The following is an 18,268-nucleotide window of genomic DNA, read 5'->3' as shown; positions in this document are numbered from 1 at the left end:
CGGGCGTTATCAGCTGTTTACAATAAAGTTACTTGGCTTGTTCGTTCAGTTGTCTGCGGGAGAGAAGCGCCGGGGGAGAGTTTACGTGGTTTACTATGAGGTTTGAGCTGATAATTAAAAAAAATCTAGAAGAGAAGAAAAAGAAACAAAGAGGGAAAAACATCCAATTTACCAGCTCACATTAAGTCAAAGTTTATCTTTTAGTTTCATACCTATACAGGATCTAACGGTCTGAAAAGCAGCTGTTGCCATCATGAAAGACATTACAGAAGCAACTGACATGCTGAAACTAATTCTTATCATCCAGATGAAAACCAGGTTCATTTTTATGTTGGCCCTTTTTTTAAAATGAGATGATCTTGTTTAAATGTTTCTGCGTTGTTCACTTGTCTCTCCTTCAGGACAGCCCTGCAGTCAGAGCACCCTGAAATCCATCATGAAGAAGAAAGATGGCCGACCCGACTCTAACGGCACCAAGAAGAACCTGCAGTTCGTCGGGGTGAACGGAGGGTGAGTCTGAAAATCTGCTCCCAGGCTCTCCTGTTTGAACTTGGATTGAATCACCCTCATGAATATTTAAGGAGAATATATTTTACTTTCCATTTCGACCTGCTCATTAGATGGTTTTAGTGTGGGGGGGTTTTGTCATGTTTTGGTGTTTGTGTTCCAGATGAGCTGTTGTTTTACATTTACACAGTTGTTGTCTTGATGTTCTTTCCCCTCCAACACGGCCTTGTTAACATCCTCTTGGTTGTTCTGGATGAGAGTGGCTGAAATCTGAGCTGCTGCAGGCTTTTTCTTTTTCTGCAAACACCCGAGTTCAGGTTTTTGTGCCTTTTTCGCCCCCTTGTGGCCCAGATATGAAACTACGTCAAGTGACGACTCGAGCTCGGAGGACAGCAGCTCCTCTGGGTCGGAGGAGGAGGAGGAGGAGGAGGAGGATGATGAGGAGAAGGAGGAATACGAGAAAGTGGAGAGAGAGCGCGCCGGGGAGGCGGTCCAGTCTGAGGGAGCCGAGGATGTGAATAAGAAGGACGAAGAGGAAAGTTTAGAGAAGCAGGAGACGAGGCAAAGGTGGGTGAAAAAACATTCACATCCACTTGAATTGACTGTTTTCACTAACTTACTGTGAGTAATGATAACAGAATAATGGCTTGCGGCAATACTATCTTGTTCTGAATGCGATCACAAAGCTGTGAGTGAACAGGTGCCGTTTATCCCAGATATTTATGCTGAGAGTATTTTCTTTTGTTTAATCTTTGCTTTGATTTAGAAGAGTTGTTCGGGACTACATGCAGGTTTAAACCGTGACAGTTACACTTATTTGTTATTCATCTGTCGGGAAATTTGACAGTTACGTGGGATGTAATGTGTCACACTTAAATGCAGCAAACGGTATTGAAGTTATTTAAATGTTAAAATGATGACTTGTCCTTTGTCTACTTTTTAAAGGTACGAGCTAAGTGAGAAGATGGTGGCTGCGTGCAGCGTTCTCAAAACTCACCTCAATGACGCCAAAGCTGTGAGCAGTAAAGATCTGGTGAGGAGTTCCTCCGGTCTCGTTTTGTTTAATACTGTGATCTCGTGGACACATGAAGCTGGAGAATAACATGAAGCTGGAGAATAACATGAAGCTGGAGAATAACATGAAGTTGGAGAATAACATTCAGCGATATCCAGCATGGAGACCCCGTTGAATCTGACTGCTTCTCAGTCCTGCAGAGAAACGTTTGGATTCCTTTGAAGTAACTGATAAATACTCTGTTTTACTTTTTTTTAATTTTTTTTTATTGCAAACTAAGTTACCTGATGATGGATATATTTTTTGTATCAAGTCAGATATTTTCAAATATTTTCTGTAGTTACCTTATTTCACCCTAAATTTCTATAAAGTAACGTAGTAAAGTATCTTGTGATATTTCCATATTTTCAGCATGTTAATGATCCCCTCCTGCCTCCACAGAGAGCCTGCGTCAACACTGTCCAGCACGAGTGGTTCCGTGTGTCCAGCCAGAAGGCGGCGGTGGCGGCCATGCTGGAGGACTACCTGGGGGCCTTCGGGGCCGTCTCGCCGCCCGTGCTGCGCCACATCGTCAACATGGCCGACGGCAACGGCAACACGGCGCTTCACTACAGCGTGTCGCACTCCAACTTCCAGGTGGTGAAGAAGCTCCTGGAGGCAGGTGAGATGTGGGATGTCTCTGCACACCTGAAACAAGTGAAGCAACGCAGGAGAAATGTGTTTGTGTTGAGTTCAGGGCACCGGGAGTTTTCATTCTTGACAGTTGATGAATAAGTTGAAAGGAATCACTCTTGTCAAGTATTTCTAAAATGTTTTCTTAGCCTTCTAATCGATCAAAACAACCTAAAATGTTTGATTTTACAAGTTGCGTCGTCAGACCACCAGAAGCTTTTATATTCCTGAACTCTCTACTGTGCCTTCCTCCTCTTCCTCTTCCTCCTCCACTTCTTCCTCCTCTTCCTCCTCCACCTCCAGTTTCCTCTCATCTATATCTTTAAGAAATCCAGTTGCAGCAGAGAATACCTTCTTTCACTTCTCCTGTCTCCTTTACTTTTACTGGCTCGTTAGTCTGTGACGGAACGAAGGCTCAGATTGTTACATGAATGAAACACTAATGTACTGACAGTTGAGAAGATATTTATCATGTTCAAAAACAAACCTGTGGACAAAGGGGCAAAAAAAAACTGGGATTGTCTTTGTTTTCCATTTAAACTGTCCAGAAAATGCCTCGTTTCTCCTCAAATAACAATATATAGTTTACATAGCCTAAATTGGCTCAAAATATCCCATAAAAGACGGCACACAGGGCAGAAAATCTCACAAGTAAAACAAAAAGACAAAGTAAAAGAGACACTAACGCGCACACGTGTAGGACGAGTGTACTCTTGTTTTTTCCGTTTCCCTCCGATATGTCCTGCAGCCATCTCTCTGAAGGCTCAATAGACTGTGATGAGGTCTCGGCCACTTGCTGCTCTAAAAGTCTTTTGTCTCCTCGGCCTTTTGTGTCCTCGTGCTCCGTGTCAGCATATCCACCCCCGTTCCTATTGTAGCCTTTGTCCTCTCGCTGTCCCAGTTCCTTAAGGCCTCCCCTCGCTGCACTCCCATCCAGGCTCTGATGTCTCTGGGATTTTCTTCTTTTTTTTTTTTTTTCCCCTCCGGTCGGTGTCATTGCAGAGCTCCAGGACTGAAAGGTCTGCTCACAGAGAGTGTAAAGGATGAGTTCTTTTAGTGTGCAGACAATGCATCGTGGTCAGCAGGACTCAGTTCTGTGTATGTTATTGTGTTGTTGACTGACGGGCAGCGACAGTGACGAGTCAATCACAGGCCGAGTCTGAACATACACAGTTTCAACCACCCGTGATGAACAGCTCCGGCCTCCAGCACCTTCAGAGTGCCTCTAACTGGTGTGTGTGTGTGTGTGTGTGTGTGTGTGTGTGTGTGTGTGTGTGTGTGTGTGTGTGTGTGTGTGTGTGTGTGTGTGTGTGTGTGTGTGTGTGTGTGTGTGTTTCAGACGTGTGTAACGTGAACCAGCAGAACAAGGCGGGATACACACCCATCATGCTCGCCGCGCTGGCAGCCGTGGAGACGCCCAAGGACATGCACATCGTGGAGGAGCTCTTCAGCAAGGGCGACGTCAACGCCCGAGCCAGTCAGGTCAGTGGCTGGAGGTCAGGGGTCAGAGGTCAAAAGGCAGCAGCAGAGCACAACGGCAAACATGCGTGGTTTAGATTTCAATAAGATGGAATATGGAGGTTCTGATGATGAATCAAGACTTTATAAAACAATTTATGAAATAAAAAGGCCACAAAAAGATTAGAACTGCAACATTTAGCCCATTCATGAATTCCGTTATTGCCAGAAAGACGATTTGTTAATTGATTGATTTAAGTGATTTTTAATGTAAAAATTATAATATTTTCATATTTCAGCTTCTTAAATGTGGATATTTTAGTCCTTCATCATTATGATTTGAACATCTTTTGGTTGTTTGGCATAAAACCAGACATTTTCAGCAGAACCTCGGGCTTTGAGAAACACTTCAAACATTTTAAAGACCAAACAACTAATCTATTAATCCAGAAAAACAATATACCAGGAATTGTAACCCTATAAAGGATTATTTAAAATGAGATATTTTTGTCTGCCAGTCTTCAGATTTAGTTGAAAGTCTTAAATACAGTTTATTTTCAGATTTCCTGATTCCTTTAAGCAGGAAAAGTTGTACTTTGGTGACACCAAGTGGTGAACAAAGGTCACTATTTGGATTTTTGAAAGCGAGATGAACTTCATTTTCCAGCCTTTGTGACACAGAAGACGCAGCTATCGAACGCAGCTCTTATTATCTGGAGAGAAATGTTTGCTTCAATTTGTATTTTTAGGAGAGAACTTTGGTCCTTTTGGTTGGTGGTCCAGAAATGTTTTTGCCGGTTTTATAGATGAAACTGCAGCTTTTCAGTCAGTGTTTTTGGGACATAATTTGTATTCTAGTGAAGAAGTGACGGCTAATACTTTCTTTGATTACCTTAAATTCTCCTTTGTAAAATGTCAAAAATAGTAGAGAATGCCCAGAGCTCTAATGTGCTCAAATAACTGTCAAAAACCACAAAGTATCAAACTAACAAGGATGTAAAACAAACATCGTCACATTGGAGAAGCTGGTATCTGTGAATATTTGTCATTTCTGTTTGATAAAGGACTCAATTAATGCCGTTTTAGTCTTCACTCTGGTCTGACATTCTCAGATTTGAAGACTTGATACTTTTGACTTGATAATTTAGTTGGTAAACTGGATATTTTTGTTTCTCTGACAAACTACAAATCTTTTAATAAGATTTCTGGGCAGTCCAGAAACTAGCTGTCACTTGTACATTTTAGTTGCAGCTTGACTTATCAAACTTGTTTGTTTTCTGTCTACTTTTGTAATCGTTTGAGAATAAGTATGTTTCGCATTAGAAATTACTCCCGAATGCGACTTCAACATGAAGTGTGTTAAAGGAGGTTTTCTGAACTGGAGAACCAGGAGGAAGAGGGACCTCATCCTCGTCTTCACCGCAAACAAGCTCCCTAAAGCTGCAGCAGGAGGAGGAGTGTGAGGTGTGAAGCAGGTTCCCTCACCGTCTGTTGTCCCCGGTAACAGGCAGGTCAGACGGGGCTGATGCTGGCGGTCAGTCACGGCAGGATGGACATGGTCCGGGCGCTGCTGTCTCACGGGGCCGACGTCAACATCCAGGACGACGAGGGCTCCACGGCGCTGATGTGCGCCAGCGAGCACGGACACGTGGAGATCGTCAAGCTGCTGTTGGCCCAGCCGGGCTGCGACGCCACGCTCAGCGACAGCGTGAGTGACTCGTGATTTGGGCCGCGGGGGGGGGGGGGGGGCTGACCTGGAATCAGTTTTATACAGTATCAAATACATTTACATGGAAGGGCTGAGGTGACTCGTGACACAACGATATGCCAGAGACATCAGTCCCACAACCCCCCCCCCCTCCCTCCTCCGGCCTGCCTGTCATGTAAAGATACATTTTAGAGTTAATGTGGATCCAACGTGAAGCTTCAGTCGTCTTTGTCTTTAAAACGTTTGTCTTTCTTCCTCGAAATGTCTGTTGTAGTTTACTAAACTTTATGAGAGAAGCTGTGAAACAGTGAAAGCATTGAAAACCGAAGAAAATGGTGAAAACCACTTAGCTTTTAACAATCCTAATAACCGAGGGCCTTCGGTGCATTTGAATTTGATCCTCTTAAAGTAAGATATTATGACTTTCTTTAATTACTTGAATGTTGTTTGTGTCATATTTTAAGTGGAAGCAGCTAGAATGGAATTTAAGGCGTCAGGAACTCGCATCTGATTTCAAGGTGTTCATGTCTTTGTTGGAAGATGCTTGTTTGTAATTGAACTGAATTAAAAGGCCTTTTTAAAGATGCAGTAGCTTGAATTAATGTTATTTTAAGAATCGCTCTCCTTAATCAAGTTTTAAGAAAGTTTAAAAAAAAAATGTCAACCAGCAGATTGTCTTCTTGGTAGAACTTGTTCTGCTATCAGTTCTCAGTACTCGGTACCTTACTGTCCTCGGGAGTCTGATAACTTGAAACGTCTCCGAGGATAAAATGTGCAGTCTCATAAAATCTTCTCGCATCACCAGAAGACGTGGGAATGATTGGAATTCATATGGCCCCACAAAGTTGTCTGTTTTTCATTTGAGATGTGACGGAAAAAACGAATTACTTTGGTGCGGAGTTTGGTTTTACTTGATTTAGTTTTCTGTGTTCATGTTGTAAAATATTTTACTTTAGTTGCGAGAGGATGTTTGTAATTTAGTTTCATGAGTGGAGACGGTGGATTTAAGACTCGGAAACAAATTTACAGCAGATTTGCTCTAATTGACACTTAGATACTTTTGCAGATTCCTTATTGTTACTTACTTATAGACGATATTAGTGTATTTATGATGGCTGGTCTGCCATCAGTTCTGTCTCATGTTAACCTCCTTTCGTCTCCTCCCTCCAGGATGAGAGTAATGCTCTGTCGATAGCTCTGGAAGCGGGACACAAGGACATCGCAGTGTTGCTTTACGCACACGTCAACTTCTCCAAAGCTCAGTCCCCTGTAAGTGTCCAGTCTGTTGGACTTGCATCATCCAAAATCACACTGTTTGCCCAAAGGTCTTTAAATCTGGACAGCATATGACTTCTTTCACCCTGTCCTCCCAAACTCATGTTTATTTACTTGTTGACTGTTATCTGTTTACATGTGTTTGTGTGTGTGTGTGTTGACTAGGGAACGCCTCGACTCGGCAGAAAAACTTCACCAAGTCCCACTCGGAAGGGCATGTTTGATTAGAGGACCTCCTCCTCTGTCCACAAACCCTGCGCTGCTATTGGTTCTACCTGAACGCTGCCTTACCCACAGCTGGATGAGGGACTCGGTCCCGAGCAACCAATGAGATTTCTGGAAATCATTTTATTTTTTTTTATTTATGTGCATACTTGCCTCCATGAAGAGCCCAAAGTGCCCTTTGAATATGAATGTAACCAGCTGGTGCCTCGAGTCCCTTCAGATTCTGGGTGAAACGTCTCAAATAATCAGCAAACCACTGGAGTTCGGAGCAACGAGGACCCAAATTCAACTAAAAATGCCATTTTTGTTTCTTCTTTTCTCTACTTTTGTTAAGTTTTATTTCTATTTTTTTTCTCCTTTTTTTTTTTTATTGTTAAAGCTCAGTGTTGATCATTTCAGAGCACCAAGTCCTCATTTGTGTATTTTTTTGTTTTTTGTTTTTTGAGTGGATCAGAGTACACAGATGGAGAATAATATACCTACATGTTAGAGATAATATTTCCTGTATATATTGCTCGCGTCGACATCCCAGTGTCACATATGTGCACCCAGCACTTCAGTACATGTACAACTCGCGTGGATGAACGCATCGGCGAATAGACGTGACCTAGACTGGAGAAATTATACTTTTATACAAATCCTTTGTATCTATTTAAAAAGAAGAATCACAGTATTTTGAATATTTCCTTACTACTACTTAACGACCCATGAAGTTATATATTTATCAAAGTATAGTTTTTAATGCAGAGATGTATTTCAGTGTACATACGGTGGTCAGAGTCTAGTTCTTCTCCTTTTTGCCTTTGTGTCCAGTTTCTGTCCCTCGTGTAATATAAGCCGTCTGTCCTCCCTCGTATGCATCAAGGCGCTGACTTTCATCTTCAAATGAGAATTGAAGTGCCTGAAACTTTGCCATGTAACAATAAACATGAATTAAAGAGTCATTCAGGATGTCTCGTCTCTGTTGTTGAGTCTTTAACATGACCAGTTGGTTGTTTTTTTTAACTGCCTGATGATAATATTTGTTTAGGTTTTCATGCTGCTTTCACCTTGCAGACGGACAGCTGAAGTACTGAATGGTTCTCCATGAGCAGAAGAAAGAGAATTTTCACTCATTTTCTGTCATTGTTTTTTTTCTAACGCAAAAGGTTAATGTCCAACATTTAGAAAAACTTCCACGTGCTGCCACGGTGAAAAGTTGGGGGGAAAAAAAATCTAAATTGCATGTTTATCTCTTTTGCATCAGATTTATTAAGATTTAAGAAAGGCAAAGATGATAATATAAAAACATGCACAAGTTAATTTTTATTGAGAAACAATCACTATCAAAAGCAAACAAATACAAAAGAGCATTTCAGCTGGAGACACAACAAACGGCATAGACAAACAGAAATGTGTGACATAATGACATCAATCAAAGCAGAATGACCAGGAACGATGGCAATAATTTCACTTTCCATAACATTCAATGATATTGATCAGGTTAAGATTTCATAGCTTTTTGTTTGGTAGGTGTGAATATGAGGAAATCATGATTGCGGGTCCTCTTTCATGGTATTTCAGATTTGGTAACATAAGATCCAGTTCAGTCAGGATTACTGAGACACATTGAAAATGAATTAGAGAATTTTGCATGAAAACTAATTAGTTATCAGGTGACATTTGGAATGTTTCTATAACATAAAAAGGTTTTCAGTTGTGTTACTGTCACTTGAGTTTGGAGGTCAAAAATCGGACAGCGGCATCAGTCAGGTTAACAGAGCTGTCTGTCTTCTGATTGGACGGTTTCCTGAGTGAAAGAACAGTGGAAACACACATCATATGTCATTTTGAACATTTTCAAAACGGCTCGCTGAATTCACCATCTACAAAATATGTGACCTGATTTGTAAAATTGTGTTTTGACTGAAATCCTTAAATATCAAAACGACAGCGTGAATCTCGGCTGTACGGTAATGACTGGAGGAAAGGTGAGCTGTAGACTGGAGGAAAGGTGAGCTGTAGACTGGAGGAAAGGTGAGCTGTAGACTGAAGGAAAGGTGAGCTGTAGGCTGGAGGAAAGGTGAGCTGTAGGCTGGAGGAAAGGTGAGCTGTAGGCTGGAGGAAAGGTGAGCTGTAGGCTGGAGGAAAGGTGAGCTGTAGGCTGGAGGAAAGGTGAGCTGTAGACTGGAGGAAAGGTGAGCTGTAGACTGGAGGAAAGGTGAGCTGTAGGCTGGAGGAAAGGTGAGCTGTAGGCTGAAGGAAAGGTGAGCTGTAGGCTGGAGGAAAGGTGAGCTGTAGACTGGAGGAAAGGTGAGCTGTAGACTGGAGGAAAGGTGAGCTGTAGGCTGGAGGAAAGGTGAGCTGTAGGCTGGAGGAAAGGTGAGCTGTAGGCTGGAGGAAAGGTGAGCTGTAGGCTGGAGGAAAGGTGAGCTGTAGGCTGGAGGAAAGGTGAGCTGTAGACTGAAGGAAAGGTGAGCTGTAGGCTGGAGGAAAGGTGAGCTGTAGGCTGGAGGAAAGGTGAGCTGTAGGCTGGAGGAAAGGTGAGCTGTAGGCTGGAGGAAAGGTGAGCTGTAGGCTGGAGGAAAGGTGAGCTGTAGACTGGAGGAAAGGTGAGCTGTAGACTGAAGGAAAGGTGAGCTGTAGGCTGGAGGAAAGGTGAGCTGTAGACTGGAGGAAAGGTGAGCTGTAGACTGGAGGAAAGGTGAGCTGTAGGCTGGAGGAAAGGTGAGCTGTAGACTGGAGGAAAGGTGAGCTGTAGGCTGGAGGAAAGGTGAGCTGTAGGCTGGAGGAAAGGTGAGCTGTAGACTGGAGGAAAGGTGAGCTGTAGGCTGGAGGAAAGGTGAGCTGTAGGCTGGAGGAAAGGTGAGCTGTAGGCTGGAGGAAAGGTGAGCTGTAGACTGGAGGAAAGGTGAGCTGTAGGCTGGAGGAAAGGTGAGCTGTAGGCTGGAGGAAAGGTGAGCTGTAGGCTGGAGGAAAGGTGAGCTGTAGACTGGAGGAAAGGTGAGCTGTAGACTGGAGGAAAGGTGAGCTGTAGACTGGAGGAAAGGTGAGCTGTAGACTGAAGGAAAGGTGAGCTGTAGACTGGAGGAAAGGTGAGCTGTAGACTGAAGGAAAGGTGAGCTGTAGGCTGGAGGAAAGGTGAGCTGTAGACTGGAGGAAAGGTGAGCTGCAGATGTTGTTTTCTCTAAAGGCTCTGATCATCTTTATTAACTCGGCAGTGTTAACGCAACACTGCACTCTCGGACCCTCCTGGTGACTTGTTGAGGCGCTAACAAACCTGTGCAGAGACACGTGGGTGCTGCTGGACGTTGTCCCCGTCCCGGACCGCGTGTCCTTGTGTTTCGGTTTGGTTTGGGGCGCAGAGCCGAGATCACCCGGCCTGTCGTCGGCCCGCTGCAACTGGAAACTCACATCTGGATCCGGAGTTACTGTTCTGTAAAGACACAATATGGATGACGAAGATGAACTCGGTTTGGCTTCACGCTGCTGACTCTCTGACAGCAGAAACACTTCTTCCAACATCAGAACTGCGCCGCTGTTAAACGCGCCATCACGCAGCCTGAAGTCGCTCAGTCATTTCTATACGTCGTTGCCGGATACTTTATTGATCGGGGGGTGGGGTGGGGTGGGGGGGTTAATTACTGAGCTGCTGCAGCGTCAGAGGTGTGCAGCTCCTTCAGCTGGCCGCTCACAGCGGTGGAGCCGGCGAGTGTCCCTCTGTCCAAGACGGCCAGCAGCTTCGGCATCAGCTGCTTCCACTGCAGGACAGAGTCCAGCTCCAGGTCCTGCTCAGTGGACACCTCCTGCGGGGAACACAGCCAACTGTCATGGAAACGTTTAGCCGTCTAAAGCTCGGGATTTGTCACCACGCGATTTCAATTTCAGCAGTTTTAGATTTGGAGAAAATGATGCCAGTGAAGTCTTGTCGGTGAACTCGGTATGAATATCTGGGAGGAATTAAAACCTTCAGCTACTTCTTCCGTTTTCACGAGCAACAATAGACAAAGTCTGCAGGGCCAACTGGCAAACCTGGAGGAGCTCTGAGTTCCCACCTGGTCTTTGGTCAGTAAATAAAGACGTTCATTCCACTGTTACTTCAGAGATGCTGCAGCAGGACGTTTCTTTTTGTTGACCTCTCTGTGTGTCACAGAAACAGAGCCGTCCAAAAAACGAATACTGAAATATTCAGGCTTAAATCGGGATGATTTGTCCAAAAATAAGATACATTTCTAAACAGCCTTCACGTGAGCACGTTTGCGGTCGGCACCATTGTTTTACCATCAGCGCTTGTCTGAGCGTGACGCCTGCATCCTGCACGATGCTCTTCATCCTCCTCCTCCTCTCCTCCCGCAGCTCCACTTCCAGTCGCCCCACCTCGGCTGTGGTTTTACTGCACCGCTCAGACAGCGAGTCTCTCTCCTCTCTGGAAGAAAGAAGGTAGTCTCAGCGCTGCAGGCTTTGACTGCAGACCAGGAGGTCCAGAAGTCCCCCGAAGAACCTTTGTGTACTTTCAGCTCATTGCTGAGGTCTTTGTGAGTGACTCGGCTTCACCAGTCTAACAGCAGTACAGCCGCGGTCACCACGCCTTTCACCCTGTCGTCCACAGATCAGGAAAACATTTACTTTCATTACAGGGTTGTTGTTTTTTTTTCTGTTTTCTTGATTAAACCGTCAATCTATGAAATACCCCTAAAAATGCCACACCATGACTTCCCGGAGTCCAAAGCGACGTGTTGTGATGCAGCGTTTTATCTGATCAGGAGTTCAACGAAAACAATATGTGAAATCTACTCTCACATATGATAAAAACAAGCAGGAAAATGTTATATTTTAGAAGCAACCAGAAAATATTCCACAGTTTTTGCTTGAAAAATAACTGAAATGTTTGACTGATTTAAAAAAAAAAAAAAAAGGTTTTTAGATTATTTTTCTTTTGATCAAATAACTCATTTATTGAGTTGAAATATATGAAACGTTACTTCATATATTTGGTTTATATAAACTCACTTAGATCTTTTCTGCCTTCATTTGCAAACTGTACTTTTTATTTGAATCTGTAATAATTAATATTTGCCCACATGGGGGCAGCAGAACATATTTACATAGTTATTATTTACAAATCAAAATGTTACATTGCGATATCATCATTCATCCGGAGGTTTTGTTTTTTGGCTTTACAAACTCATTTCTTCACTTTGCTCATCAGCTGCTGGTTAACTGTGTCTGTCAGCTGTTTGGTGCAGAGTGGCTTTTTTCTTTTCTTTCTAAAAGCAGATTCCTGCTGGAGCCATAATCAGCCACATGAGAGCGGTGGGAGTGAACCAAATCAATAAAGGTTAGGCCAGACAGCTAAACACTGAGCAGCCTCTATAAATCTGGAAGGAGCTGCAGATATAAGCAACGATTCTCTGTTGGTTCATGAGCTCTCACACTGTCACATTATCTTCACACTGTCATTTGTTTTTGATTGTAAAATACTGGTTATAGCTGCTTTAAGAGGAATAGAAATACATGTCATAACACCCATACAAACATCACTTTGCTTGAGTTTGCAACAAAGTTTTGTAATTTACTTCAAATCCCTGATGTTTTTTTTTATATATATAAGACACCTTAAAGAAGGTAATCAAGGTATTTTATTCCGGTTTGTTGTTCTTCATTTTATTTATGTCTACATTGCTTTTATTTTCCTCATGCTTATTTTTTACAGCATTTTTTGTAAATGCATTGTGTTCAGATTTATACAGCTCTGATTCTATAGTTGGTGGAAACAGTTCATTATCATAAACAACTTCTTATTTCTCTGCAGTGTTGGTGTCTTACTCTGAATCTTTATGTAGATCCTCTTAAATAACATGGTTACTGTGTTCTGACCAGCACAGACCTTCTTTACCTATAACACTTCATACTATGATATTAATATTACAGCCTGTGAATGTGTTACTGTTCCTTTAACATCTATTACTTTATTTGGTCTTTGCTTTTTCTTATTTTCCATTTGTTGTATCTCTGCAGCAGAAATATTTATTTCTATTTAGTTTCATAATTTTTTTTTACATTTCTGTAGTTTATTGTCCTTCATTCTATTGATCTGTGATCGCCACAATCTTTTACTTGTACCACCAATAAAATAATAACACGTATAAGAGTAACAATCTACTAAAAGGAACGGCGTGTCTTAAAGAGTTTCCAGTTTCAAATAAAAACTAAATGTGATTTTTTGTTTTGTTTTGTTTTCACTTTTGTTTCGTTTCTTTGTTAATCGAAAGCAAACTGAGGGTTTCTTGATAATTGCACTTAATATTAAAATGAATGTAAACATGATCGTGCGGTATGGGCAGTAGAGACAGAGTGAACTTTGACCTGAGTGCCTCCCTCTCAGCCAGGACTCCGGTGTGTTTGGACTGAAGCCGCTCCAGCTGTTGCCTCCAGTCCGTCTGCTCTGCCTGCAGCTGCTGACACTTTTCTGTGAGCTGCTCCATCACCTGGTGGAGAGAAGACGTGGAAGGTTTTAATCCAGTTAGAACTCGGTTCGGTGCCTGACTTGAAGACGTCCCAACCGCCAAGTCATTATCCGGGCGGTCTTTCTCTTTACCCTCTTGCGGATGCAGCTCGTGCGCGACGTCTTGCTGAGCGTTTCCTCCAGGATGTCCACGTCTACCTTGAGTTGACTCTTGCGATCCCGCAGAGCCGCGTTCTCCTTCCACAGGACGTCCGTCTTCTCCGACAGGTGACTGAACCGAGCTTTCACCTCCGCGTTCTCCTCCAGCGCCAACCGGGTCGTCTCGGGAACCTTCTGGTCCACCAGGTGCTGCACTTCTGCTGCCATGGCCGCCACATGGCTCTCCAGCTCCTTCTCTAATCTTTTGGTGAGAGGGAGACAGTAGAGACACAGACGGGAGCTTAAAGGACGTCATCAGGTGAATAATTTAGGTGTCGTTAACGACTAAAATATAGGATTGCTGGACCTGAGCTCATTTTAAATGCTGGTTATCACATGATGTTCCTTACAGTTAATGTGATTGTTTGTCCTTCTGCTGTGATCTTTTTCCACTTTATAGAACAGATTACGGCACGAAATTTCATTTCTACAATCACTGGTGGATGTTCGTAGCCTAAAGAAGTACTCAAGTCATACACTGCAGATCTGCTTAAACAACCTCCTCTTTTCCAGCAGTGCTTTCATCTCCAGGCTGTGAATGTCATCTTTGTGCGCCTCCTTCTGACAAGTCAGCTGCTCCTCCAGAGACTCCATGTTGGACATCAAGGTCTCTTTCTCCTTCTGAAACTCCTCCAGACGAGAAAGCTTCTCCGCTGGGAGGAGAGTTTACATTACACAGAGAGTCCAGTGTTTCATTTCATACAACGCTTTCTGCAAATTCTTTACCTTTTGCTTCATTTACTGAAATTTAGCTGAATCAAATGTCAAATGTTAGCGGTTCCAAACCTGCTCAGGTAGTCATCTTATTAGCTTTTATGGTGAGTGGATTTACTTCAGCTGCAGTATGGTGCTATAACAAGTCCACTGGAATGGAAACATATCTTGCTAAGGTGGTTTCTTGTGTCCATACTCGTGTCAAAGATTCTTCAGCCATTTATCTCCCATTTAAATGTCATTGTATAAAATGTCCTTGATCCTATATTTTGAGGTAGAGGCATGCATGTGTATGTCATCAGTACAATAGCCTGCCAAGTGGCATACATTGAATCATTTACAAGAAGCCGGAGGATCTGACAACAGTGGAAAAATCAACAGTGAGATTTGTTGTGATATCAAATCCTGAGCAACATTAAGTCTCAATTTCATGTGAAAAAGTCATCATTTCGAAACTATTTGATGAGACCTTCAACATGCAACATTAAGAAGTGAGCAGCACCCTGGTTTAAATCCCAGACAGTCTCACCAAGCGTCATCTTTTCTTTTGCCAGTTCATCGATCCGGCCTTGAAGCTGCAGCCTCAGCTGGCTGAGCTGCCGCTGCAGGGCGTCTCTGTCCTCACCGGCAGCCTGACGCCGACTCTCCAGCTGCTCCGACAGCTCCTTCACCTCGTCCTCCGTCTCCAACAGGGAGCGTTTCAGGTACTCAACAACGTCCTTCTTGTCCTTCTCCAGCTCGCTGTACTGACAGATTAAATCTTTGTTCTGCCTCTGAAGTTCACCACATTTCAGCTGATATCTGGGGAAGAGACGGGAGAAAACAGGACAACACCTCTAATGATTCACACGCTGCCTCCGTCTTCTTCTGGACTTCGACAGCACTTGTACTTCTCATGGGGGAAATAGCTGTGATAACTGCGTGCTGCATTATGGAGAATTTTTTTTTAGAAAACTTGCATTTCATGGATTTAACAGATTGAGTGCAAAGTCACATACATCCAACATCCAACACTATTGGTGCATCCCAGTGAGTTGTGATTAAAGCTGCTCTCAAGTTGACCTACTTTGATTTCAGGGTAGTGATATTTCTGGATGCCCATGTTATGAGTGGGCCTTTAAAAATGAAAACATCTGAATGAACCTTGGGAGCTCTGCATTTGTTTGAGGGACAACAGACACCTCAGTGAAGTCTTGAAAGTGATCGCAGGGCTAACAAATAACAGCTGTGTGCTATGCAAATGAGTTACGTTGAAGGGATTGTATTAATATAAGTTTGTAAAACAAGACTACCTATTAAGCATTTATTCACATTAATACACGTATCAACACACCATCCTCACTAAAATGACGTAGTGGCCCAAAAAGACACCAACCTTCCGTCGTACACTTAAAACGGCCTCACCTCTCCAACTCCTCGTTCAAATATCTCATTTGTGTCAGATATAAATCTTTCTCTTTGTCTGTGGAGCCGGATTTATCAGCAACACTGTCCTTTTTCGGTGTTTTCTTGTTTTGGTCTTGTTTGTCGCCGCTCTTCTTGTCCTTCTTTTTGGGCATCGTGTCGGAGAAAGTTCAGCGAAAGATTTCCCTGCCGGACAAACTGCTCCGTTGCTAGGCAATGCTGCCTTCAGGGACTCCTCGAAACTGTGTGTGATTCTCACGGATACTTTGAGGACAAGAGAAAAAACACATTTTTGAGGATTGAACTTTTATATCGCTGACATACACACACATTGCACAACTTTTAACTAATATAGGCTTGATAAAACATGTTACGTTTAATTTCAAAATGTTAAAGAAATTGATAGTACGCGCTGAATCTCTTTTTAAAAAATAAAATAAAATAAAGGACAGAATATTTGAAATAATCCTCTTAAGTCTGGCATCTTTGAGTGATAGAGAATTTCAGGTGATAGCATGGCACAAAGGAAATTCTCTGCAATTTAATGGCACTCAGCACATACATATATTTATTCTTATACTCAATTTAACAGAGTTGTATAACGTTGTTGTTATTATTTATCCTGTGTTGGCCCCCGTTGTTTGAACCCTCTGTTATTTACCCTCCTAAATATTTCTAATTCAGTGGCTCCACTGAATGAAAAAGGTCACCTGCATGCATGATAAAGTAAGATAGTCACTGTGCTTGCATACATTTTATATGCTCACATTTGGCTGCTGCGTCACTCTCCAGCCTGTTACAGCTTGGGCAGTAGTCAGACTATTGGAAATGTTAAATGTATTAAGCTGCAGACTTTATTACTGCATTATAATCTATCATTATTATCTTGTGCTATAGAGGCAATTAAAGTCAGTGTTGCAACCCTCAGCTACCTTACAGCCACGGGACCTGAGCCAGTGAAGTGAAGCAGTTATTTATCCTGACTGAGTGATTCAGGGCTGCTGTTTAATTGGTAACTTTTCATTCCTCCCCCTCCATTTGGCTGCAGGGACTTTAATTGGGGGCCTCTGTACTCCACCTTCCTTCACTCCCTGTCTATAAATCCACTCAGCTGACTGACTGACCGGTTTGGAGGTTAATTCAGTTTCAGCTCAGTCAAGCTCAGTAAATTAACCGGAGAATTAAAAGCTACAGTAAATATATTTGAGTAGGAAGCTATACTCAGATATTGCAACATGACTACAGATCCTTGGGGGACATTACAGTCATACCACTGGGGGTTACAAATCAGAAACAATATGGACGAAATAGCTCGTGTACGGGCTGATATTCAAGTGGGGGAACAAATCAGCTTCAATGATTCTGATGCGTTTTAGTCAAAGTTGAATAATTGATCAGTTCTTCGCGTTTTACGTTTTGGAGTTAAACTTCACTTTGTTAGCTGACATTTAGTTGAGCGGTGTAAACGCTCACTGGGATATTATGACATTTATTACAATCTCTAAAAATGTACCAGCGCATCATGAGCACCAATCAGACGTCCCTTTGACCATCACAATCCCAGCAAGAGAAAACAGGAATGGAAATTAAGCTGTAATGACCAGCAGTCTTCTAAAATCTTCAAGCATTCAATTTTCATCAAAGTAGCAGCCGGTTTGTAACCTGCCGAACACTGATAGTTCGAGTGTCGTCTTCAGCACGCATGTTGTAGATCAATATCTCCCGAGAAAGAGTTCAATAAAGCTGTGAGTCACAAAATGATCATTTTAGTTGTGACTAAAGATGTTTGATTTTTGATAATTATTCTCTGACCAGTTGAGTTGACTTTTCTTTGGCAGTCAAAAACTAAGTCTACAAACTACATGTGCACAAGTGATGTGCCTCACTCTCACTTGCTAAATTAAAACTGAATTAAATCTTTCAACGGTTGGTAGTTGAAGATATAAAAGTGTGTTTTTCTAAAAGAAAACAATAAGCGATATACGATATGTTTATACTGATCTTTGCACGTGATGATGGACTGGAGAGCGTAACTACTTTTTTTTAAAAAAGTCAAAACTAAGAGGGAACCTGGATTGGTGGTGTAATGGATGTTTCACTTCAACATAAAAGGGGCTCCAATTTCAAGCTTTGAAATCAAGTACATATTAATTTGCTTAGTGTTTAACATTGTGAGGAAAACAGCCATAATATTGTATGTAAACCAATGCAATGGAACAACGTGACTTTTGGTAAATAGTGTGCGTTTAACTAATAAGTGAAAGGAGAAGATGAGAGAGCAGCGGAGGGATGCCACCGTCCTGCCAGCTCGCTCCCCCGCGTCCAGCTTGTTTCCTCCCACTGGAGATAAAGGGAAGGTCCCACGCCTTTAAAAAAAAAAAAAAAAAAAGAAAGAAAAGAAAGAAAAGAAAGAAAAGAAAAGAAAAGAAAAGAAAAGAAGGCCGCGGCAGGGCGGAGGCGGGAGGGGACGGTGACCTTATAACCTCCAGTCCGACCGTCACCGGTACAACCCAGACCAGACTCAGACCAGACTCAGACCAGACCAGATCCAGATCCAGATCCAGACCCAGACCCAGACCAGATCCAGATCCAGATCCGAACAGATCCAGTCCCGAACTCCGTGCGGAGGGAATCGCCGCTTACTTCT

The 18,268-nt window shown here is 42.8% G+C and overlaps 2 protein-coding genes and 1 long non-coding RNA gene across 4 annotated transcripts in view; 1 reads left to right on the top strand and 2 right to left on the bottom strand.

Moving 5' to 3' along the window:
* kank1a (KN motif and ankyrin repeat domains 1a) overlaps positions 1-7,811 on the top strand; it is a 55,986-nt gene extending 48,175 nt beyond the window's left edge. For both annotated transcript variants that reach the window (XM_069705987.1, XM_069705988.1), the window contains exons 5-12: positions 402-510; positions 859-1,074; positions 1,453-1,540; positions 1,964-2,183; positions 3,534-3,676; positions 5,160-5,360; positions 6,531-6,629; positions 6,801-7,811. In XM_069705987.1, coding sequence (XP_069562088.1) covers positions 402-510; positions 859-1,074; positions 1,453-1,540; positions 1,964-2,183; positions 3,534-3,676; positions 5,160-5,360; positions 6,531-6,629; positions 6,801-6,863 — 1,139 coding nt within the window. In that variant the 3' untranslated portion in view covers positions 6,864-7,811. The remainder of the gene's footprint in view (positions 1-401; positions 511-858; positions 1,075-1,452; positions 1,541-1,963; positions 2,184-3,533; positions 3,677-5,159; positions 5,361-6,530; positions 6,630-6,800) is intronic.
* Positions 1-18,268, bottom strand: part of LOC138625223 (uncharacterized) — a 417,346-nt gene that overhangs the window by 36,037 nt on the left and 363,041 nt on the right. The window lies entirely within an intron of this gene.
* On the bottom strand, positions 8,158-15,776 carry LOC138625239 (cilia- and flagella-associated protein 157-like). Its single transcript, XM_069706019.1, has 9 exons — positions 15,622-15,776; positions 14,747-15,018; positions 14,003-14,156; positions 13,438-13,705; positions 13,206-13,327; positions 11,121-11,265; positions 10,485-10,645; positions 10,120-10,275; positions 8,158-8,649 (listed from the first exon to the last, which is right to left on the bottom strand). The coding sequence occupies exons 1-9, from the start codon at positions 15,774-15,776 to the stop codon at positions 8,568-8,570; spliced, it is 1,515 nt and encodes a 504-aa protein (XP_069562120.1). The 3' UTR covers positions 8,158-8,567.

Source organism: Brachyistius frenatus, unplaced genomic scaffold, assembly GCF_029030835.1.
Source record: "Brachyistius frenatus isolate BFR_SWC_R1_liver_20210118 unplaced genomic scaffold, ASM2903083v1 Contig_60, whole genome shotgun sequence".
NCBI classification, from domain to species: Eukaryota; Metazoa; Chordata; class Actinopteri; family Embiotocidae; genus Brachyistius; species Brachyistius frenatus.
Note: the sequence above shows the minus strand (reverse complement) of the source record. Positions and strands in the feature narration are given on the sequence as shown.